General features: G+C 39.3%; 2 protein-coding genes and 1 long non-coding RNA gene across 5 annotated transcripts in view; 2 read left to right on the top strand and 1 right to left on the bottom strand.

The window, feature by feature from the left end:
- LOC102288819 (phospholipase ABHD3) overlaps positions 1-5,633 on the top strand; it is a 6,217-nt gene extending 584 nt beyond the window's left edge. The window contains exons 1-9 of one of the 3 annotated variants that reach the window (XM_005914476.3): positions 1,263-1,485; positions 2,655-2,815; positions 2,929-3,111; positions 3,249-3,294; positions 3,725-3,837; positions 3,970-4,143; positions 4,233-4,281; positions 4,374-4,539; positions 5,321-5,633. In XM_005914476.3, coding sequence (XP_005914538.1) covers positions 1,471-1,485; positions 2,655-2,815; positions 2,929-3,111; positions 3,249-3,294; positions 3,725-3,837; positions 3,970-4,143; positions 4,233-4,281; positions 4,374-4,539; positions 5,321-5,529 — 1,116 coding nt within the window. In that variant the 5' untranslated portion in view covers positions 1,263-1,470 and the 3' untranslated portion in view covers positions 5,530-5,633. Of the gene's footprint in view, positions 1-1,262; positions 1,718-2,654; positions 2,816-2,928; positions 3,112-3,248; positions 3,295-3,724; positions 3,838-3,969; positions 4,144-4,232; positions 4,282-4,373; positions 4,540-5,320 lie in introns of those variants that run through there. The other 2 variants (XM_005914473.3, XM_005914475.3) reach the window with 2 other exon arrangements.
- Positions 5,634-7,912: 2,279 nt separating this feature from the next.
- prkg3 (protein kinase cGMP-dependent 3) lies at positions 7,913-22,970 on the top strand. Its single transcript, XM_005914608.3, has 22 exons — positions 7,913-8,027; positions 9,983-10,072; positions 11,475-11,537; positions 11,653-11,779; positions 11,863-12,029; positions 12,185-12,298; positions 13,335-13,440; positions 13,602-13,665; positions 13,806-13,883; positions 14,023-14,111; positions 14,744-14,809; positions 14,999-15,046; positions 15,194-15,235; positions 15,368-15,479; positions 16,612-16,748; positions 16,837-16,926; positions 17,072-17,213; positions 17,335-17,498; positions 17,710-17,826; positions 19,254-19,316; positions 20,027-20,102; positions 20,741-22,970. Exons 1-22 carry the CDS (start codon positions 8,018-8,020, stop codon positions 20,825-20,827), a joined length of 2,052 nt encoding a protein of 683 aa, XP_005914670.1. The 5' UTR covers positions 7,913-8,017; the 3' UTR covers positions 20,828-22,970.
- On the bottom strand, positions 8,015-20,107 carry LOC106633510. Its single transcript, XR_006055051.1, has 4 exons — positions 20,021-20,107; positions 15,355-15,497; positions 15,113-15,243; positions 8,015-11,741 (listed from the first exon to the last, which is right to left on the bottom strand). It is a non-coding gene; the product is annotated as an uncharacterized LOC106633510 (long non-coding RNA).
- Positions 22,971-24,304: the final 1,334 nt, after the last annotated feature.

The raw sequence follows: 24,304 nt of genomic DNA, 5'->3' as shown, positions 1-24,304 counted from the left end.
CGTATCATGAGGACCAGATCACTATGTATGTGTGCTGAATGTATTTCTATTAGCAGTAAAGTGAACATCAGTTTTTTGTTTGTTTGCAGTGATTTCCATGACAGAACCATACCTGTTTTCAATGCAGTGCCGCGCGATGGCCTGGAGGTCACGGCCATTTAATACTGACTTTTTGCACTTGTTCTCTGTGCACAGAGATTCCTCTAGATTCTCTGAATATTTTGATGATATACTATGATGAGATATTCAGCGATTTTATGTTATTCTGAAATTGTTTCACAATTTTTTGCACATTGGTGAACTTCAGCCCATCTTTACTTTGGAGAAACTCTGCCTCCCTAAGATGCAGAAATATTCCTGACCTGTTGCTAATTAATCTAATAATTTGCTACATATTTCACTAGTTGAGAACAAGGTAACATAGGGTTTTGAAATTGATATCGTAGATGTCTAATATGAGGCTGAGGATTAGCACTGCCAACCACCAGTATTTTTAGTGAATGTTAATTCACGTAATAGGGCTAGTGGCAATATTTTTATGGGTACTTGTATATTTGGTGTCAAAAGACATGAAGGAGGAGAATGGAGCAAAGGCCACAACAAACGTTTATGGTGATAATAAATCAGCCTGAGGGAAAGGTGGGATAAACAAGAGTAAGTTGAAGTGTACAAAAGGAGAAATGAGATGAGGAGGGAAAAGGAGATACATTTGTACATACTGAACTGATCATCACAGGATACTGTTAGAAATATGAGGCAGAAAGAAGGCAATTCAATTTCATTCAAGTCCTCAGACGAAAAATAGATCTAATAAATATTTTAAAAATGCCAACTTAGCTGATAAAAATAATTATTTTTGTTTTTAAAGCCGTAAATAAACAAAAGTTTCGATCCAAGCTCCACACCAGCTCGTGGCGGTAATGCAATCATTTATTGATTGTTTTTGATTGAATCTTTATTTTGAACTTGTTGAAACAGTATAACAACATAGAACTAAAACGAGACAAACAAACAAAGCAAAACAAAAGGAAAACGAGCAACCACAACTACAAATAACTTTCATGCTCAAAAAGGAGCAGGAAGAAACATAAGCTTATTTAATCCCACCCCCTTTTCCACTATCTTGGAAATCAACAGACTACAGAAATCCTCCTTACAACTACATTATATTTTACGTGTATTTAAAAAAAATGTATATCTATCTATCTATCTATCTATCTATCTATACTCATTTTCAATAACCCCATAGAAAGTAAAAGAAAAACTATATCTCCATATTTGTAGTTTACATGGATCGTAGCCATGACGTTGAAGTTGGAGCTTTTGTCCAATCAGGAGCTTCGCCTGTGAGAACTAGGAAGCAGCTGCTCCCGGAGAAAACACCAGACTATTACCTGATGGCTACCGGCGTCTAACGTAATATCGCCAAGGCTGCTGGGAAGAGTCGAAGTACAACATATTGAACGTTAGATGTTTCTGATGAAGGCAGGTTGTCGGACATTAAATATCATATTCTTTGTGTCCTGTTATTCCGTTGTGTCGGTTAACGACGTCGTCGGCTAGCAGCTCAGCTGTCAACCGCACTTAGACCGTTGTCATGTTTCTGACTCATGCGGAGGTATGGAGAACATACTGGGAGTGTGTTTCCAGGCCATACACGGTGATCATCTGCTCCCTCACAGCCACAATGTACTATCTGTGGGGCCGCGAGTGTCAGGTCAGTCTCTGCGGTCGAAGTTAGCGGCAAAGACTCCGCCATACCCGCTTTGACTTACAGTTTAGTTGGATTTTTAAGCATTTTATTTCCTTTAAAATGAAGATCACCATATCCTATTAACTCCTATTCGACTTTATCTGTGGTATTTTGTTTTTCTAATTAATTAAAAAACTGTTTTTCCGTTTTATTTATTTACATTTTTAAGCTTATTTAACATTTCTTGGTCCATAATTTTACAGTTTTTAGTGTTTGGGTTCAGAGGTTTGTACTCAAAGCTCTGAACCTTTTTTTTTAAAAATTAACTTTATTTTGTATAAAATTAAATCTGTAGGTTATAATATTGTAATATGTGTATCATCTGTGTATGAGATATGATCTTTTATTCTACAAAATTAAAGCCTCTCTTTTATTGATTCCATAAATAAAACTGGAAGAAGATCATGGTTATGACTGATCATTTGGTAATAAGCAGTATATCAGCTTTATTCATAAAAAGTGTTTTACTTAAGTTTAAGCAGCTAAAGTGAGGATAATTTCAAAGTATGGCCAATAGTAGAATTTGTTTATGTAGAAAATGCAGAAAAAATAAATCTCTAAAATATCTTCACAGACTGTAAACAAGAAAATATGAATTTTGAATTGATTATATTTGAATACTATTTTCAAATATCTAAAACGTTGGTAAGAGTTATTTTCTCATTGTTAGCTACTTGCTAATCAAATGCTATTGTGTAACATCACATCAAAGTTTCCAAGTGATGTATTTCTTGCAGAGCTGGTCACATCACATCTACATACCACTGATACTGCCATTATTTTCTTTGTACCTTGTTCTGCTCGCCTGGTGTGTTTCGGATGTTTTCTTGTCTCTCACAGGTTTGAATCTATAAGCAGCTGTGCTTTTATAACGCCTTCATCTGGTCTTGTGTCCTTTCAGAGACCAGCTCTGGTTTGCAGTGAGGCTTTCAGTGCATTCCTCTTCAAGCACTGTCCTGTGGTAGCTGAGCGCTTCAGTCCCACTCCGTGGTGCTGGGGAGGCCGACTTCAAACGCTGGTCTGTGCTGCCCTCAAGTCCAGACCCCCTGTCAGTTATCGCAAGTAGGAAGAAACCCTCTTTTTTCAGTTCACCACTATGTACAAGAGGGTTAAAAATCTTAATCTAAACATTTAATTAAATAATGAATATCTTGTCTCGTCCCTTCATCTCCCAGTGAGCTGATCCGTACAGTGGATGGTGGTCAGATCTCTCTTGACTGGTTGGACAATCAGGCCAGTGTGACCTACCCAGAATCCTCCACGCGTCCCACAGTGCTCATCCTCCCCGGGATTACAGGAAACAGCCAGCAGTCCTATGTGCTTCACGCCGTTAGCCAGGCCACACGCCACGGGTACAGGTCAGCTGCACTCCTCACACAAAATGAAGTGATCTTGAAGCAGCGCTAACAGGAAAGTTTACATTAAGCAGGAAGCTTAATGTAGCTTGTGCCCGGTATTTGCCTGAAGCAGTTTTCATAAATACTTTCCTTCCTAGATGTGTGGTCTTCAACAACAGAGGTCTTGGAGGGGAGGAGCTGCTGGTAAGTACAATGAATACCTAATAAATTAGAATAATGTCAAATTAGTTTTTAAAAATCTGTAAGTAACATGTCAATACACTCTGAAGGACCCCAGTTGAGTGAGGAAAGTGAGGATTTTAGAGCGGGAGGACAGAAATGAGAAGTAGGAAACTGTGGTGGTCTTGAACTCTGATCCCCCCTGCAAGGATTCTAGCCTTTGGTAGATGGGTTGCCAATGTATTTAATCCCAATTTAAAACAGTTTCAGATTTAAAAAACAAAACAAAACAAACAAACAAAAAAAGTGAATTGAAAGTATTTTCTGTGTGTTTATGTAGTAATTTAAGTTTTTCCACTGATACACCATTTCAGACCAATAATAGCACTAACAGAAGAGCTGAGGCTTAAGCACTGCATGTAACTCCCCCCCTGTATCCCTCTGCTTGCTTCAGACACCAGTCACCTACTGTGCTGCCAATACTTCAGATCTTGAGTGTGTGGTGCAGCATGTCAAAGGGCTCTACCCCAGTGCTCCTGTGCTTGGGGCTGGTGTGTCTTTGGGAGGGTGAGTTGGTGCATAGTGTTTCCGCTGGCCTCCATTTCTGGACCTAGATTTGCCATCTGTGTCTTTCCTCCATTTCTTTTATTTATTCATTTTTAACAATTGCATGATTCGTTTCTTTTCACCCTGCTGCAGCATGGTGTTGTTAAACTACCTGGCCCGTAAGCACACCGAGTCAGGATTGGTTGCCGGCATCACCATCTCGGTACCCTGGGATGCACGTAAGTCCTCTGACTCGATGGAGGAACCGCTCAACTGGCTGCTCTTCAACAGGCACATCACGAGATGCTTGCACCGCGCTGTCACCAGGTTGGATACATTTGGGTTCATAAATTTTGTCTAACAGTTTTGCGTTTGTAAATCCAGTTAAATAAAACCCCAAAATCTGTTTCTCACAGGCACAGGAAGATTTTAGAGAAAGTGGTGGATGTTGACTATGTCCTGAAGGTATGATACAATATTACTCACAGTTTGTCAGTTTCTTAGATGTATAATTGACTCTACATTCATCGTCATCTTGTTTTCACACCCTTTTGTAGGCTCGGTCCATCCGTGAGTTTGACGAACGCTACACGTCTCTGATGTTTGGTTATAGCTCATGTATGGATTATTACCGCGATGCCAGCCCAGGCAAAAAGCTCCCCAATACAGCCGTACCCATCCTGTGTCTCAATGCCGCTGATGACCCTTTCTCTCCACAAACTGGTGAGTACACAACAGGAGAGGTGTGTCAGTATAAGCACTGCAAAGGGGAAATAACAGCTGTAATGGTTTACTCATAAATGTGACGTTTTTCAGATTTTATGGTCATATTCGAAAAAAACAAGTTGGGAACATTGTGTAAAATTGAATGCTTTACTGAAAGTTGTACAAGACATCATATTAAAAGTGTACTGCTAAAGAAAACACCTGGTGGAACATTAGTAACACGGTTGGGTATAAATAGAGCATCCAAGAGTGTCTAGGTTTCTCAGAAGTAAAGGTGGGGCAGCGTTTACTACTCTGTTAAAGACTACACGAAAAAATAGTTGACAGTAAAGTTTCTCAAAATAAAGCTGCAAATGATCTTGGAATTTTAGAGAATCAAGCAAACTCTCTGTTGCTAAAAACCAAGGCTGATATCTTAAGGCCCTTAGGTGCCAGTGGGTTCATTGCCACAGACTCAGGAACACTACTGAAAACATATGTAAGCGAATACAGTTCAATACTGCATCCACACATGCAAGATAACACTCTCTCAAACACTTTCATCTTTGTGTGTGAGCTCATTTAAGATGGACTGAAGCGACGTCAAAACAGATGATTGAATTTATCTCTATTATATTAAGAAATGTCTCATTCTTTTTTAGCACAATTCCTTTTTTATATGTAATCATGGACGTTGAAGTCTCCGGGTTACAAAAGGTTTCCGATTCACGTGTCTGCTTTGTGTCTACTTTGCTGTCTGTTTATATTCATTTGGGCTTTTTCTTTCCTGCTCTCACAGCCTTCCCGGTGTCCGTAGTTCAGGATCTTCCTAACGTCGCCCTGGTATTGACGGCACACGGGGGACACATTGCCTTCTTGCAGGGTTTTTTTCCTCTAGGCGAGAGCTATATGGAGCGCTTGTTTGGCCAGTTTGTGCACGCAGTCTTTGAACACCGGGAGGAAATGAAGCAAGCCTGTGGTATCAGAGAGGAGCAAATGAAGGACTAACGAGCAATATGAAGGCACTTACACTGAAGTAATACAACATTTGCAGCTGCAACTCTGCTCATCTACCTCATGACCTCAGGTTCATGTTCAAGTCATGTAGAAATGAAAAAAATGACAGTGAAGTAAAATCAGTAAAGCTATTTTGAAGTATTTAATACATTTTAGTCAATTTGAAAATATTGCTGTTCAATTGATTGCTACCTACTTTCAGTCACAAAGGCCGTCCGTGCACCGCACACCTGTAGTATGTAGACTGCACTGTAGAGTTCAAGTGCTCTGCTTGTTGCTATTTAAAAAAAGTGAAGAGTTGGTTATTAAAATTAAAAACAGCATTATTGTTGTTTTCTTCTTGCTAATTATGTTTTTATTCCCTTTTGCATCAAATGCTTATTTAGTTTTGAGCCTTCAAGAAGTGTTTTCCTCGGGGTTTGTGGCATGCCTTAAAGGATGAAACTTTCCTGTGTTTATACGCTGCATGCTGTACAGTAAATGACACCAGTGGTAAATGAGCCGACACTGGGTAAAGACCATTAACGCCCTGTGTGGTGCTTCAGTATCTGCTGCTATAAAGTGTAATTAAGTATCGTAAGCATCACACAAGGACCAGATCAGCATGTACATGTACTGAATGTATTTTTATTATCAGTAGACAGTACATCAGCTTTGTTTTTGTATTACCAACAGTGCACTGATTAATATGTAGCTTTACTGTGCTAGGTGGTATTAGTGTAGGATTCATGCCATTTTAAATGACGCCACTGCTGGCTATAAAATGAAGTGTTTTCAATCATCGGCATGAAGAAAATAGGTGATAATGGTGCTAATTGGTGGCTTTTAATTGTCAGCGTGAGGGTGGATGAGAATTTAATTTTGCCTTTTCAGAAGTAAAAGAGGCTTTTCATGAATGTCACGAATCCATCAGCTATTTGCATGTTTACCACATTCACCTGCATTTAATATCTTTTTTTTTTTAAACTCACGCCTTATTTATAAACTTTATGTATGGGCTGTAAAGACAATCACGGTGTTATTGCAATATCATGTAATGGTGCAATATTTGGGCATTGTATGTTCGATGGTGTATCTTGTAATTACACTACAATTAAAGGGTGATAAAGATCGACTGGTGATTTTTACATCTTGAGTTTGTCTGGAAGCTTCAAGTGGCCGTTCACTGCGATCGATAGCAAGTCGCAGCAGGTTTATTTTGTTATAGCACGTATCACCAGGTTTGACCTGTAGTGGAAAAATGTTATAACCTATATGCTGCCTGTCACTGAGTTACCCTTCACTTGCACCGCTGAAATCCGAGGCCTTTAATCTCTGAGCGCTCGAGTCATTAATGTCGCAGATTAACCAGGAAGATATCAATAATTAACTGTGAACAATAAAGGCCCACGCCCTTTGTCACAATGCTAACCCTCTAACCTCATTTAGAGTCATTTGTGGCCTAGAAAACATTCAGTGGCATTTACTCTGTGGAAAAACAGGAACCTGAAGGAGTAGCCACTTTCCGAATCTGGCAGATAAAATCTACCCTAAAATAGTTTCACACTACCCCAGCTCTTATGTGAATGCAGCCATTTGGAAGAAAGGTGCTTGTTGCGAACACATTTTTTCTTTCTAAAGACAAAAATATGAAGGTAGAAGAGTGAGGACTTGTGCAGCTTTTATGCTTCTACTTCAGCTTTGTGGCAGCTTTTGCAGTGGCTTGTTTGCTTGTGCTCCCACTTTAATTTCCTCACTTCTCTGTCATCTGCGTCAGTGAGAAACAATTATTGCTAATAAACGTCACAGTAATCACAAATCAGTTCCTTTTTTTTTTTTAAGGTAACAAAATAATGTGAATGAGGTATAAAAGAAGCACCCTGGTACGCTTTTCTTCTACTTGCCCGATGTGTTCTTTCGGGATGAATAACGTGCTGCAACATCACACTTTAGCTGTGTGTTTTCTCAACTGAGCATAATTTTTACAGCCCAGCTTTCTCTCCAGCTCATCCTCCTCCTCCCTCCTCCTCCTCTTCTTCTCCTTCTCGTACTCCTGCTGCCTGTATTCCTCTACCTGGTGTGATAGGAGGAGCCTCAGGTTATGGTTAATGATTCAACACCAGAGCCGTGGAGATTGATAGATACAGAAAAAGAAGGAAAGATTTAGTGAGAGAGAGAGAGAGAGAGCTAGAGAGAAGTAAAAATAGTAAAGCTGTAGACGGGGAAATGTAAGCTGAGAAAGTATGCAGTGGCAGGAAAAGTAGAAGAAGGAGTATTGATAGAGAGTTTGCAGGCTGCATGCGGTGTGTCTGCTCAGGTGTGTCCAGTCTGTAGCTCATCTGGGGTTCAAGCAGGTCAGAAAAACTGCACAGAAAGCAAAAAACTTCTCTGCAGTGGAAAAGTGGATATCGTGGAGCAGCTCAAGGTGATTATTTGGCTCCTGTGATCCATGCGGCCTTCATAGGCAGGACATTAGATCACCTTGTCTGCTGATCACACCATGCCTGCAGGTGAGTGTGGCTTCAGTCTATTCGTCCACAGATTACGTGCAAATAGTGTCTCAGAGTTGTAGATTAGGTCAGACAGGCCACCTTCAGGCGTTTATCGGTTCTTTAAATATATTACCGCTGTGTTTAAAGTACAGATCAGCATTGGTTCAGCTTAAGTTTTATTGGTTTTTGATTTACTACAGCGATTAACAAAACGTCATATCTGAGAAAAGGCTGCCTAATAAAGACAAAGCACATGACTTCCTTCCAGGTTTCTATCACAGAGTATCTTATGAGAATTCAGCTGTAGTTACACATGGCCATGAATTAATAATGAAGCAGTATGAAGTGGACTGTATGCTGGCTGTGTCAGTATAATGGTAGCTGGCATCATGTTCCTGCCGTGCAGCTGAAAAGCAGACACAAATATCTGTTTTTCTTTCTTTTTCTCTCTCCTTTTTTTGGCGTTGTCTGCTTTAATATCATGTTTCCTGGGATCCTCCAGGATCATTTACAGAATATATGAATATACGCATGTTAAATGAATGTTGCTCACTTTTAAAGTTCATTCAGTATTTAAATAATAACCTGTTTTGTTTTTGATTTTTTTTTTTTTACCATTGTAACAAAAATAACAAACATGGACCAATGAAACAGCAAATATTCAAACAGAAATACAGCCACCTACCTATCAGTTGCCCCAGGGCTGAAGAATAACTGAGCAATTTCCCCCATTGAGTGTCAGCCTGCAGGCACTAAAGGTTATCATCTCGATCAGCTCAGATTGTCTTTCTCAACAGCTACAAGTTCCTAGAAAGTTTACAAATTGTGTTTGTGCACGGCTCTGTCTTAGTGCGTGCTTTGGTGACAATTTAACGAACCACCCTGAGGCAAATCTGATATTCAAGTAAGCATGTAGGGACATATTTTTATGATCTGTGTAAACTGACCATTAAGGTCTTTTTCTTTTCTGTAACACATTTATGAGCTCTGTGCACTGCAGTCACGTCGCTTTCTGTACTGAAATCCCTGGAAAAATATCTAGTTTAGGCCGCTGTACATGTCTTTTTTAAGTGCCCATGCTCCCTTGCAGAACAGGAGCTGTTTATATTTCCCTGTCACATTCTGCTGGTGTTTTACTAAATGACTTTATGAGTTTAGTTTAATCTTAGGCCTGTCCAATGTTCAGGGTGAGGCAGCAGTAACCTGGGGTCATACGATGTGTGCCGTGAACACAGGCAAACAGCCTCTCCAGGGTTTTTACTGTGTGTTTAGTAAAATGGGCACATATCCAAGTGTGTTTGTATTGATTGGAGTGTTTAAAAAAAGAAAACAGAAAAGGAATCTTGTTTGCAGAAGTTCTTTAAACAGGTCACCTCGATTAAGAGAGGTATTGGATCTGGCTTGTGGTTAACTTCATTGTTAATCTCATGCAGCAGTGCTAATGAATCTGTCAGTTAACATGACCTGCTTATGCATAGTCACAGGGTTTTTTATGTCTCACATTAGTGTAACAACCCACAACCAGCAAATATAAATAATCTGCATATAAACGCAAAGCCTAGAAAAAGCGATCTATCATTTAAAGGGGTTTTTATACAGCTTTGACAGGTTTTGTGTCATTATCAGTCACAGAAACTGTAACAGATCTTCAGCAAATGCTGGCAGGGTGTGACAGCACTCAGAAAGCACCCCGTTGACTGTCCATCATTAGTCTGCATTATTCAGCAGGGCTCTTGCTGTGTGCTGCCAGTGAAGTAGGGTTCAGTGCTTTGAGAAAAAGGTATCAACACAGTTACAGTTTAAATATCACCCTTTATGGCTTTGTGTGTAGAAGTTTCCACAAATATCACAACAACTGGGGCTACATTTTATGTCTGTGTTCAGGTGCATAATTTATACAACTTCTCGTTTTCCTGTTATATGAAATTCTCCCATAAATCTTCCTTTTTAAAAAAACCTTATTCCCTCTGTAGCTATGGAGAAGCAAATAGAGGAGCTGAAGCAGCAGCTGGAAAAGCAATGTCTGATCAACAAGGAGCTGCAGAGGCAAAATAAGGACCTAGGTGAGTACAACAATAACTATATAAGCTTTAAATATTGTAGAGACTTCATTGTGCAATAGCAGGTTCATTGAGGTGAATATTGGGATATAAATGAACACATGAATTAAAGGTGGAGCTCTTAAAGTTCTGAAGGTTGAGTTCAAATTTAGAGAACCAGAATGAGGCCTTCACAGGACTTTTACTTAAGATGTGGAATCAGTGGAACTTAGACAGGTAGACATGGTCAAGACAAACGGCTGAAGCAGTTTGAACAGGAAACTTCATATGCTCACAGAAACTGGATTAGAGAAGATTCCCTGGTCTGATAAGTCTCCACTTTTGCTGCTTGTTTTGGATGGTAGATGGTCAACATTTCACATCAACATCAAACCATGGATCCATGATCTGGTGATGATGGTGTAATGGCATGGGAGGTATTTTCTTGGCACACTTTGGGTGCCTTAGTATTAGATCTTATCATCCTATTATGACCACATGTCCATCCTCTGGTGGCTAATGTGGCATGTCATAAAGCTCATGTCATCTCAAACTGGTTACTTGAACATGAGAGTTTCACTGTACTGAAATGTCTCGCATGGTCACCTTTGGGGTGTGATGGAATGGGAAAATCATGCCATGGATGACATGTGACAAAATCATGTGATGCTGTCAGGTCAATATGGAATAAAGTCTCTGAGGATTGTTTCCAGCACCATGATGAATCTATGTAATGAAGAATTAAGACAGCTCTGATCCAACCCAGTACTAGCAACATGTACCTAATTATGTGATTGATGAGTGTAAAATGTTGGAGGGATGCAACTAAAATTTTAGACTTTTTTTTCTGATCATGGCCAGAGATCAGTTATTAGCATGGATCAGTTATTAGCATGGATCAGTTATTAGCATGGCCCCACTGTACATAAAACACAGAGTACACATGTAGAAAACCATGCAGTTACTCATTGGTTTATGGGCTTAAACCACAATGAGAGATGGATCAGGCTGATAAGTGGATGACATTATATACTCATGAATGGATGACATTACATACATTTATGACTTGTCAGTCATAAATGTATCCATGCCCAATGTATGCTTTATGTTATTTGTCTTTGATTGTGATCTTAATTGACAAAAGTGACATCAGTATGTGACTCAAAGACTCGAAACGAGTGATTCATAAAATAAACTCACTATTAAGGTATTTAGTGAAGTCATAAATCAAGAGACAACTAGGGTCATTCTAGGGTGATTCATTACGTTTGCATTCAGAGGAGTGGATCCATGCAGGCCATTAGAGAGAATTTACTTTGGCTTATGTTTCAGACCCATATCCATCTTTTATATACAAAGCACAGAAATTGTCACTTTTAATGTGTTTTGCACATTTATTATGTGTTTTTTTTCTTCACATTCACAGAAAAACGACTCACCGAGAAAGAGAAACTCCTGCAACAACTGCAGACTCAGTATCATGATCTCGGTAAGCAGCTCTTCACGGGAACACAGAACAGGGACACATCTACTTATCTACTTACACACATGATTGATGCGATTTCTAATGGCGATCTGTAACCATCCATTTGTTTCTGTTACAGACTTTCCCTCTCAGACCGGTAATGAGATTGAACCTGAGGTCAGGAAGAGCCGTGCAGCTGTCATAGCTTCAGAACCAATCCCGGAGAACCTGGAGATTAAACGGGCGAGGGTGAAGAAAAATGTCAGGTCAGCATCAGCACCTTTCCAACAACTTATATAATACCCAGTTTGTATGTTGTAGATGACTTCTTTGAACTTTCTATCGGCAGTGAGACGAGCCTAATTGTCAAAGCTATCCAGAAGAATGACTTCCTGAGCCGGTTAGATGATGAGCAAATAGCCATGATGGTGGACCTGTTAAAGGTATCTCACTTCAATCCTGGAGATGAAGTCATTCAGGAAGGCTCTGAAGGAGACAGCATGTACATTGTGGCAGGTGGGCACACACCTTAGTATGAATGTCTGTCTTTTTATCTGCGAGTGCTCCATGTATATACGGAAGATTTTTAAAACTGGGTTATTAACTTCTTACAGCATCATTTCACAAATAAGCAAATTTTAATATCAATTTTTTTTGCCCTTTCTTTATAGCTGGTGAGCTTTCTGTGAGCCAGTCTGGCCGTGACCTCCGAACTCTAACTAATGGTGATGTTTTTGGAGAGCTGGCGATTCTGTACAACTGCAAAAGGACAGCAACAGTCAAAGGTCAGCCTGTATAATGATGCCTCCTGGAGGGTTTTGCAGAGGGTTGTGGTGACTGTATTATATAGTATAATGTAATTTATGTGGAGACATGTATGTATGTATAATATATGACCACATATGTTCTACATATGAGATAATGGATGAACTTTTTGACAGAAATACATAGCAGTGCATTGGAGGAAAACTGCCCAGCATGTTAACAACAAAATGTCAACCTAACTCTAGAGCATGGTGGGGAGAATATCATAGTTTGCTTTGGTATTTGGACACATTATAGTCACTGAGGGGAGAACAAACTGACTGACAATAACACTTCTGAAAAAGAAGAAACTCTTATTTTGAAAGGACCCAAACAGTATCCTGATTGAAACTGGCTTAGTGTGGTTTTGGGACTGGTTGTCCAAAATCCCCAAAATGGATGCAGAAAACCTGTGAAGGAGGGTGTTGCTGCTTATCACAAACGCTTGGAGTCGCATTTTGATCTAATGAACATGCCTTGTGCTATGAAAGTTAGCAGCTTTTTCGGACAATGAAATGTAAAATGTGACAAAACCAAAACAATAACATAACTTAACTAACATAACAGTGACAGAAAAAAATAATAGCTTTTTAGTCACAGTAGTTTTGTAACAAAGGTGCCTGGTTCACTGTAGAAAAAACAGTGTGTTCAAGTACATCCCTTTACAATGCAATCCACCCGTGGGAAGGCAGTTTTCTCCCATCTGCAGCAAGCTTGTCTCTCATTTATCTCACTTTGTCATATGAGTTCTGCGATGGCAATAGAGTGCATCTGGCTATGGTTTTATGTCATTTATTTCAGATTTCATCTATTACATCTGAACAGTATTTGTGAATTTTCAATCAAACCAAACCCCAATAATTTTAAAGGTTCAATCAGTTTTTGTTACAGTTGTAGTTAAATTAATTCAAGAGTTCAAATGTCTTAATCGTAAAATATGCTTCAAAGTTAACTGAGTCCACTACTCTTTTTATTTTTGTTTATTTTTATCTCTATTATTGTGCGCTCATATTGCAGCAAAGACACCTGTGCATCTGTGGTGCATGGAGCGACAGACCTACAGAAGCATTATGACCAACAAGTCCAAGAAGAAACGAGAACAGCTCATGGGCTTCCTGAAGACGTGAGTTTCTAGACTCTGCAGCCATGATAAAACTTTCATCCCGACTCCTCGGATTCTCTTTGTAACTCTATCATAACAGTTTTGGTATTTTTCGCTGCACTGATGCAGCAAATGCTTCCCCTATTTCTAATTTTCTCTTAAATTCCCACTTGCCATTTCAGGGCCCACACTCTGAAGGACCTGAATGATGTCCAGTTGTCCAAAATCATTGACTCCATGGAGGAGGTGTGCACCTCGATGTCTTTTTTTGCTACGACACAACAGAATCAAATACACTGAACACAAGGATGTTTTCTTTTAGCTCTTGGAGTGAATCTGAAAGTACACATTTTTCTTAATATTACTTTTAATTCTGTCTCTTCTAGGTGAAGTACCAGGACAAAGATGTTATAGTTCGAGAGGGAACAGAAGGAAACGCATTCTACATCATCCTCAAAGGAGAGGTAACGATATCTTAACGTGCGTCTTTGGCCAGTCACACCCAGAGTTTTTATCCAGCCTATTTCACAAACTCATATTTCTCTTGTGTGCATAACATTTATTCTTTCCGTTTGTTTGCCTGTGTGCGTGTTTCCCCTTCAGGTGTTGGTGACTAAGAACGTGAACGGTCATCAGAAGCAGATTCGCAGGATGGGAAAAGGGGAGCATTTCGGGGAACAGGCCCTCATACGGTAACCATGGAGACACAACACATGCCTGAGGACATTTGCGAGAGCCTCGTGCAGCACGATGTGCTCCTCGCGCCTTCCTCAGCTGCTGTCAGCTGTGACATTTTTATTTTGCAGATTCTTCAGATTATCCTCCGAATGCTCTCTGGTGACGGAAACATCACGTTTTCCCCTAAATTGCGCAGTTCTGCTAAGATGCAAATGAGCCATTGAAGCAAATTTATTGCTGTGGCTGTCAGTAGAGGGGCATGCATACAGAAACACTGTGTGTGTGTGTGTGTGTGTGTGTGTGTGTGTGTGTGTGTGTGTGTGTGTGTGTGATCCTCTGGTGGAATAACAGAGGTTGTTTTGATTATACAAGGAGGATATTGGATTTTTAATAAATATCAAATATCATCTAGCTTGTGTTGTCTGCCTCTAATTTGCAGGACATGCAGCACCATCGCAATTTCACTGGGAATTATTTTTCTCAAAATAATGCAGTACTTTTTCACATTGCATATTTTTTAATCTACATATTAGTATTTGCTAATATATGTTATTCAATTAAAATATCTCTATGAGGTTCTCTTTCTGCAGCTGTATTCACTGCATTTCCACAGACTTGAATTTTGGCAATGCTTTTTGTCTTGCAGCGAGGTCTTGAGGACAGCAACCTGCACTGCCGACGGCCCTGTTACCTGCTTCTCCATTGACAAGGAGTGAGTCTGACCCAGCACTCAATTCCGACAGTAACCGAATGTGATAGTGTGTTCGCTCAGGCTCTGCAGTGACAGCTGTTGCTCCTGGAGAGGACAATTCTTCGGTTGCTTTACAGTCTGTTTGCTGTCTGTTGTGTTTTCCCACTTGCTTACAGATGCACAGCTTGACTAATGATGCCTTTTGTTTAGGGTATTTGAAGAAACAATTCCCGTAGAGCACCTGGAACTCTTTGATGAGTATGTATTGAAAAAAAAAAGCACTGTTGATTGCATAACCACAATTTGTTTTTTCCTCCACCTTACCGAGAGTGTGACGTGGAGGTGAAATAGACTGCCCCAGTTAGTTTCCTGCTCATATCCTGTCAAATTTATTTTCACTTCCAGCTCCAAAGTGATGCAGGAGGCGCAACCTCCAGAAAAGTCGAGGTGAGTGCCTGTTGAAGGTGAAGGTTAAAATATGTTACAAAACCAACAATCAGTCACCAGAATAAGCTCAATAAGCAGTTATTAGTGAAAACAAATCTAAAAAATAAAAATAAAATCACCACTCTTTCTCAGCCCCAGCTCCACTCTGAGATTGAAGGATCTGGTTCCAGTCTTCTATCAGGAGGGTCGCTATCAAGGAGATCCTGTCACACTTGGAGTCGGAGGATTTGGCCGTGTGGCACTGGTCAGTTGTGCATCTTGTCTGGGTTTAAACAACACCACTTATATAAATATATTATAATATTTATTATATATATTATTATTATATATAATATACTAATTTTTTTTTTAAACATTTATTAGAAAGGTAGAAACTACAGAGGTAGTTTTCACCACCACACCAGAACAGGGTTAACACAGTCATAATGAATGATGTATTATGGTCCCATGTGTCACAACCGTTTGAGCTATCGAAATGGAAAAAGGACATACGGTAATAATTATAGCCATGTTTACCCTGCACTGGCATGTGGAAGTTGCTGTTGTAAAGAGAGGCTCTGTCAGCCTACTGTAAACACTGATGTGATGTATAAGGTAGTCTGTGAACTGCTAAAGGTAATTACTCCCACAGTCAGAAAAAATTTATAATTTGCTGTTCAGCTAACTTGTGCTCAGCTCTAACCCCTCATTTTAGTTACTGTCGCATTAGCCACTAAACGTTTATGTACTTTAACATATATGGATATTTCTCTCATTCGCAGTAAATCCAAACCCGCCAGTTCCAAAAATGTGGGGACACCGTGTGAAATGCAGTGCAGAATGCAATCATTTGAAAATCTCACAAACCTGTATTTTAATCACGATATAAAAAAAGCAAAACATATCAAAAGTTAAAAATAGGGAAATGTACGACTTTCAGAAAAAAATATTAGCTTGTTTTGAATTTCATGGCTGCAATGTGTCTTGAAAAAGTTGGGATAATTTGCTTCCTTTTTAGTCCAGAGTACAGGATGTTTTCCAAAAAAGAAGTTTAAATTTTGATTCGTCTGACCACAGAACAGTTTTTCACTTTTCCTTTATCCATTTTAAACGAGCTCTGTCCTGCAGAAGACTGGTGTTTTTGGATCTTGTTCATGTATGGCTTACTCTTTCCATGATAGCGCTTGAACCCCATCCTCCTTGTGAACTGCCCTTCTGCCCCTCTACCCTGCTGAGAATCTCTCCCTGTCGAAGATGCTCGATTTATACCCAACCATATTACTTTGTTACATTGTTACCTGACATGAGAACTTAAACATTTCACACATTGTCCCGACTCTTTTTGGAACTGGGGTTGTAAAATATTTACCACTGATGACTGTTTTTGCTCTTCTAAGATGACCACCCTGCCCCATGGAAAATATTACGCCGTGAAGAGAGTCAGCAAGAAGCACATTGTTGCCAAGAGACAGGAAGAGCACATGCTGTTTGAGAAGAAGATCCTTAAAGCTGTGCAGTGTGAATTCATTGTCAGGTATCAAAGATATGTGGACTGCAGTGTTTTAAATCCATCGGTTGAGCGCAGAGCACCTGAAAATGTTTTCTGCTCTCGCTGTTTCTAGACTTCATGGAGCTTTCAAAGACACACGATACATCTACATGGTGATGGAGTTCTGTAGTGGTGGGGAAATCTGGACCAAACTCAAAGAAGTGTAAGACGAAAAGTGAAATCATGCTCTATATTTGGAGTTCCCAAGTTAAAATACATACTTTTTTGTAGAAGCTGTAGCAGATGGAAGTTTACAGAAATTTTTAAGAAAACCGTTGTCCAACTTATTGCATCTTTGTGAATGTTAGAGGTCGTTTTGACGAGCCTGTCGCTGTGTTCTGCACTGCCTGCGTGGTGGAGGCCTATGCTTACCTCCACAAGAAGAACATCATGTATAGAGACCTAAAGCCTGAGAACCTGATGCTGGATGCGAAGGGCTACGTCAAACTGGTGCGTCTTTAGCTGTAAACAAGTTTCTAAAGCAAACAAACTTTTTTTTTTATGTGAATTTCAGTTAATGAAGACTTTATCATCACATTTGATTCTTGTGTGGGTGCTTGTCACCATCCAGGTTGACTTTGGTTTTGCAAAGGAGCTGGTTCGGGGTGAGAAAACCTACTCATTTGTTGGTACTCCTGAGTACATGGCTCCAGAGATCATCAAGAACCAGGGACATGACTTTGCAGTTGACTTTTGGTCTCTTGGCATCCTGATTTTTGAACTATTGGCGGGAAGGTAATAACAATGATAATAATAATACTTTTTTTTTTTTTAACCAACAGAGACCTAAAATAACCTTAATGTTTACCAGCAGATGGCAGCAGCACTGTATGGCTTTTTCAGAGCTCAGTGTCTCACAATTTCAGGTTTCAGTCTTTTTAATACCATTCAATAAAAATTAAACATTTATTAACAACACGTTTTTTTTCTGTTTTCAAATGGTCAGCCCTCCCTTTTCAAGCTCAGAGCCCCAGAAGATTTATGCCAAAATTTTGGATGGGGAGCTCCATTATGCACCTTATATGAGCGAAGCAGCTAAGTCCATTATCAGTAAACTGTGCAGGTAAGAACAGCTGAGTTTATTGAGAGCACATAGATTACATTTTCATATAGGTCACTGATAATTGTGCAAAAAAGAAAAATGGAATTAGACCTTATGAAAATTTCACTCAGTGGCAACTTCATTATCTACACCATCCTAATACTGGATTAGACCCCTTTTTGTCTTATTTGTGGCATAGGTCCTTAAAACATCCTCAGAGATTTTGGTCCATATTGGCATGACAGCATCACACAGTTACTGCAGATTTGTCAGCTGCACATCCATGATGTGAATCTGCTGTTCCACCACATCCCAGAAGAGCTTTTTACACTAAGATCTGGTACCTGTGGAGGCTGTTTGAGCACAGTGAACTCACTGTAATCAGTTTGAGATGATTTGAGGTTTGTGACATTGTTGCATATTAGCTTGCAAGAAGCAGCCATGAGAAAATTGGTACACTGAGGTGTTAAAGGGATGGACATGGGTAGTATTAATAGTCAGGTAGGCTTTAGCATTTAAAACAGAGATTTCAAAGTAATTTCTACATCGTGGGCCACAGTTTGATCTTAAGTGGGCTGGACCAATGAAATGTGTAAAATTACAGAAAACTATATGTAGTAGTTCACTGCACACACTGTCCCGTAAGTATACAATATAGTTTTTGTCAATGTGTGTTTTTGTCTGTTTTTGCTGACTGTGAATTCAATGTAAAAACTGATATTTCTATAGAAGAGTGGATTTAATTACTTAAGTATAGTATGGATGGCTGTAGGGAAGGTCTTTATCATAAGCTGTAAAACTGATGAGATTAAAAGTTTAAAAGTCTCTAAATTTATGCCTTTTAGTGGACTGGATTGGAGTCTTTGCCGATTCTGGTCCCCGGGCCTTATGTTTGACAACCTGGTTTAAACACAAAATTATTACAAAACTATCGTTCGCTGGATATTTTCTCTTTTTTGGACCATTCTCTGTAAACTCTAGAGATGGATGTGTAGGAAAAAATCCCAGTAGATTGTCAGTTACTGAAATACTTAGACCAGCTTGTCTGGCACCGACAACCACGTTCAAAGTCACTTAAATTACCTTTCTTCCTCATTCTGATGCTCAGCTTGAACTGCACGTCTAAATGCATTGGTTTGCTTCCATATCGTTGGCTGATTTGAAATAGAATTCACAAGCAGTTAAGCAGGTGTACCAAAAAAAACTAAAAATCCCCCAAAATCTGGTCGGTGAGTTTTCTTGTTTGGAAATGCCACAGTGCCTCAAAGTACAGTGTGAATAATGAAAAATGACAAAAATGTCTGAAAAAGAAAGCATTCCATCATTAGATGCATTTGTATTTATATAGAAATATATTTGTAATAAAACACACCTCTTGAAAAATGAAAGCTCATGAAACCAAAAGCAGTTTCTGAACTGCCTTCTCTCTGAATGATGCATTTTTTCAGACCTCGGCCTGGTCAGAGATTAGGAAACACCAAAAATGGGATCAAAGATATCCGGCATCACAGGTAACCATGGCAACACTCTCTTCTTTGGTCACCTACTGCTGCCTGTACCGTAGTACATTACACTACACCACCAGTCTGAACCACTGGTACAACCAAGATGTATCCATGCTTTCACGTTGTTTATGCCAGATTCTGAATCTACTATACAAATGTTGCATCTGAAATCGAGAACAGAAAGCTTTTTTCCAAACTTCCATCATCCAATTTTGGTGTGAATTGTAATGTCAGTTTCCTGAGCTCTTCTGCTTACCTCGGTTGTAACCAGTTGTTATCTGATTTACTGTAGTCTTCCTATCTAACTTGAAGCAGGTCAGCTATTCTCCTCTGACCTTTGGCATCAACAAGGCATTTTTGCCTATATTGAACAGGCAACAGTAATTTTATACATTTACTAATCTGTAATGATAAACATTATGCACCTTTCCACCTCAAGTGCATAGCACATACGATGTTGCGTAATTATTATAGCGGTATTACTATAGAGTGAGTACATTTACTACAATAAATATATACTATGTGAAAAACAGGGAAGTGATTAGCAGTCTAAAGTTCTTTGTACAGAAAAACAGCATGGTGATTTTGTCTTTATAGATTATGTTTCTACACTGCTGATTGAGCCTTTTTACCTTGTTATTATTTTATGATTATAAAACCATGTTTAATAATAATAATAGTAATAGTAATGACAAAATCTCCCTTTTTACCTTCAGGTGGTTCAGCAGTATGAACTGGCACAAGCTGCGTGTGGGTCAGCTTGAGGCTCCCACAGCACGGCTTATCCGCAAGGCAAGTCAAACCAGTTTTACTCTTACATGGAAAGCAGAACCTTTTTTTATGTTTAGAGAAAGTGAAACAAAAGAAGGACCGCAGGCAGGATTGTGTGGAACAAATATTACTGGTTTTCGCAGTGGCTAAAGAACGTTTTGATACATGAAACCCACTGTGTATTCAGACTATATTAACAAAACCTGGGTCTGAAAGGTTATTACACACTGCATGAACATGAAAAAATAGAAAGTCCAAATGGAAAACAACCCTAAGTTTTTCACCCTCATATCATTACTGGCCCCAGAAAGGAAATTAGCCTATCGTAGTTACTCCAGTTTCTTGCTCTTCTTGTCCTCATCCTCTTCCTAGTCATGTGTTAAGATTTAAAAAAAAAAACTGTAGGATTATGCTTTCAAATGAACATTTAAAAATATTTTTACTAAATGCTTCATTCAAAAGTAAATGCTTCTTTAAAATAAATGATCAACTCCCCAAAAATGTTGAATTTTCTTCATTGGGACTATGTTGGTGTTATTTCGTCACTAGCCGAATTTTGTTAAAATGAGGGGATTTAAGAGTGCTTAATATTACTGATTAGAAATAGATTACGGGATAGGCTGTTTTATGAGCTTCATTAACATTTCATCCTCTTTCAGGGTCCCTGCTACATCAACTTTGATCGCTTCCCTCTTGATCAGACGAAGGCAGAAGAGGAGTTCTCTGGCTGGGACTGTGACTTCTGATTCTGCTATGTTAAAGGATCAAGAAGAGATCCCCATATAGGATAATTGTAGGTGGCCTGAGCTGGGGCCAAAACAGGGCTAAACTCATATGAGGGTGGGAAGAATTTCCTGTTTGGAAAAAACAAAACAAACAACCAAGTTGATTTAAATTTGATTATTGGAGTGAAACTGTATCGAATCACGCACTTTAGACGTGTGCCGAAATTCCTCTTTTGCTATTCTAAAACAACCATAAAGGTGGATAAGGGGCAAAAATATGTAAATGTGTTACAAGAACATGGTACAACATTTTGTTTCCAAATACAGTCCAAGTCAATTTGGTGTCTGGTGGAGAAGTGCCAATAACAACATCTATATAACACTTTTTACTGATTCCAATAAAAACACCCATCCCTGTGTTTAGTGGAGAGTTTCTGTCATATGGTACAACTTGTACCAAACAACAACAACAAAAAACCCCTGTCCTTATCAAACCTGGAAACAGAATCATTTCTAATGCCATAGCTGTAATGTATGTCTGTGTCTATTGTTCCTTTCAATCTTTAAAGTTTTAAAGAAAAAAAAAGTGCTTATCCTCTTGATAAAGTTGTTTACGTTACACTGTTACTTTCTTGTGGTGTTAGGCCTTGATTTCTAGATAAAAAGATAACTGAACATCATGATGAAGAATACCTTTTTGATTGAAGATAAAGAAAAATTGCCCTCATACACTTGATTCAGCTCAATTTGTTACTGTGCTGCAATAAAATACCGAGCCGATTTGATTTACTTTTTTTCCTCCTGCTGACACCAAAGTATTCAGAGATTAGATTTGTGATAGATAACAATACATGGTGGAAATGCGTTTTTAAGAATGTTATCAGGGTGGAAAGTGGCCTGTGACAGAATAAGGGTTTAATCTCATGTTCTTGACAATGGCTGCAGCTGACTGTTTGGGTCTGGAAAGGCACAGCTGTCTGATGTGGCAGCAGGTTTTAGGGCTGGAGGAAGGAGTCTTCCTGTCCCCTCCTGTTAATGTGCACGATGTGCCTGTTGAGACCAGTTTTCCACATCACGACACAAACTTCACAGGAATAAAAACCACATCTTCCAGAGGGAAAATACCCGCTGCCAGATGTTTCCTTCCTACAGAACACATTGAAGCATAGACTCTAATACCCCAGCAGCAATGACAGAAGCAGCCCAGAGGATGCACAGTATAGTTACAAGTATTTCCTATTCACAGCAGTAAACCGTGACTTCCTGTTTGCAGATCACTTTGTTTTACCTGTGATGCATGTGGTATGATTAACAGAGCAAACACAATATACTCTGTTTATCCAATCCCAGTAACTCATAACAGTTTTCTGATTTCTTGTCGCTCTCTCGAGTAACATTCATGTGTATTGAAGCCCCATTTCTTCCAATGATGCCATAGATTTCAGCTGCACTGAATGCATCTCCAGACTCATTATAAACGATAGATTGAGCAGAAAGGGGATCGAGGCTGATAGACTCAAACGAACATTTGCACAGTCAAGAGATTGATGTGGTCTTATCCTGACTCCTGTCTGTGAGTCTCTCTGTCTTCAAGCTCATTTTCTTGCGAGGAATATTGACTGAGCTCCATGTGAGAGGATTGTCTCATGCAGCCTGAAGTTTAACCTGAAACACTAAAGAAGAAAAAAGAAACACCAGGGAAAAGCAAACATTTGCGCCCCGCTGTGTTCTTTCACTAAATGTCCTTCCCGGTTGTGTTTTCTCCACTGAGCAGTCTTGAGTTAATTAGGCTCAGTGCTAACACCTGTGCTGATTAATTATTGTTTGCACCTGTGCTGAGTCTACTTAAGCCCCTCTCTTTGCTTGCTGCTTTGTTTGGTCACTTATGTTTGAGAGGTCTGAGTGGGCATCTGTTTCTGCGTAAGGCAGCCCTGATGAGTGATTGGCTGCCCTGAGAAAGAATACAAAAGTGCAGGAAACATGTAACCACTTCAATCAGCACTCTCGATCTGACTTCTCCATGCAGGTATTATATTTCCCATAACGGGATCATAAAGGAGCCACTACTTGATGCTCTATTAAAAGCACTCCAGTCTGGAGATTTTAGTGTGTGTGTGTTTTTTCCTATACCCCAATGAACCATCAAAACCCAGAACATGTAAAACATTATGTACTCTGATTGATTGTACCCAGTTGAGAACTGGAAAATATTTGAAATGATTGTTGCACAGCTTTGGCTAGTCATATTCTGGACAATGATTGCATGATTGCATTCATGCTTGAATGAAAGGTCCTGCAAATTTTGTTAATTTTAATTCTTTTTTATTATTATTTCCATTATGTATTTTTTTTTCAACCTCATTTTTAGTTTAGTTTAGTTTTTGATATTTGTATGGCTGGTTTAAGAAGTTCTGAACAGGTAAAACAGTACACATGCAACAATTTGTGAACATGGTCAACTCTCATATATAGACAAGTCTCAATGAATACATATGCACCCACAGCTTCTTCAGGAAATGACTAAAACTAAGGGCATTTTTCATTTTATTTTAGTGTTGAGCATGCAATGTAATGCAGGTAAAATGGGTTTGTAGTAGCTTTCCTAATGGAAACCTGCATACTAAGCTTCAAGCTATATCCATCCATCCATTTCTCCACACGATGATGTGGTGGAGAGCAGTGTTGCCTCATAGCAAGAAGGTCCTAGGGCTAATTCACCTGCCAGCTTGGGATATTTCTGTACAGAGTTCTGGATAATCTGGCTCCCTCTCACAGTCCAAAACACACACATTTTTGGCTAATTGGTGAACTTGGGAATGCGAAGGGTTGTCTCTCTGTGATAAACTGGCGACGTGACCAGGGTGAATCTTGCCTCTCGCTCTATGACAATTGGGATAGCCTCCCCCCCCCAAACCTGAATGGAATAAAGGGAGGAAAACGGATGGATGGATGAATGGTTGTCTGTCTCATTGTTAGCCCTGTGACAGATAGGTGACCTATTCAGGATGTGTGACAGCTGGGACAAACACCAACCGTAAACACGACCCTTAAATAGTTAGCTAAAATTAAAATTAGGAACTTAAGTCCGTTGGTTATTCTTTCATTTTCCCTATTGTAACTCTAGTTTACAACTACTCTTGATCTGCTGCCAGTATAAAAATAAATGTGCAGCTGCACTAAGCAGAGAAAAAATAACTCAGAAATTCCACTTCTCTGACAAGATTGCATGTGTCTGGGTACAGCCAGTAGGTGTGTGCAGGAAAAAAATCAAACAAAAATAGAACTTGAAAGCTAACATTTGATGTGATGGACTATGAAAGCTCTTCCTCAGTGTCCACCTCTCTCCTGTGTTTCCTGTTTAGAGGCAGGACTCATCTCATGTTAACTCATGTGTGAGATTACCTTTGAGATTTCCCTTTTGCCCCCTTCTTTTTTATTTTTACATGACATGTGCTAAAAACTATTGTTTATCAGACTCTTCCCCACCTGTTGCAGCAG

This window comes from Haplochromis burtoni, unplaced genomic scaffold (genome assembly GCF_018398535.1).
Source record: "Haplochromis burtoni strain Fernald_Lab_line unplaced genomic scaffold, NCSU_Asbu1 Contig_8, whole genome shotgun sequence".
In the NCBI taxonomy this organism is placed as follows: Eukaryota; Metazoa; Chordata; class Actinopteri; order Cichliformes; family Cichlidae; genus Haplochromis; species Haplochromis burtoni.
This window is presented reverse-complemented; position numbering and strand designations above follow the sequence as displayed.

Bases quoted from the DNA above. Each gene is read 5' to 3' on its own strand.
- prkg3 (XM_005914608.3), top strand. The intron at 15,236-15,367 runs GTGAGTGCCTGT...ACTCTTTCTCAG, and splicing joins CAACCTCCAGAAAAGTCGAG to CCCCAGCTCCACTCTGAGAT. The intron at 17,827-19,253 runs GTAAGAACAGCT...GCATTTTTTCAG, and splicing joins ATTATCAGTAAACTGTGCAG to ACCTCGGCCTGGTCAGAGAT.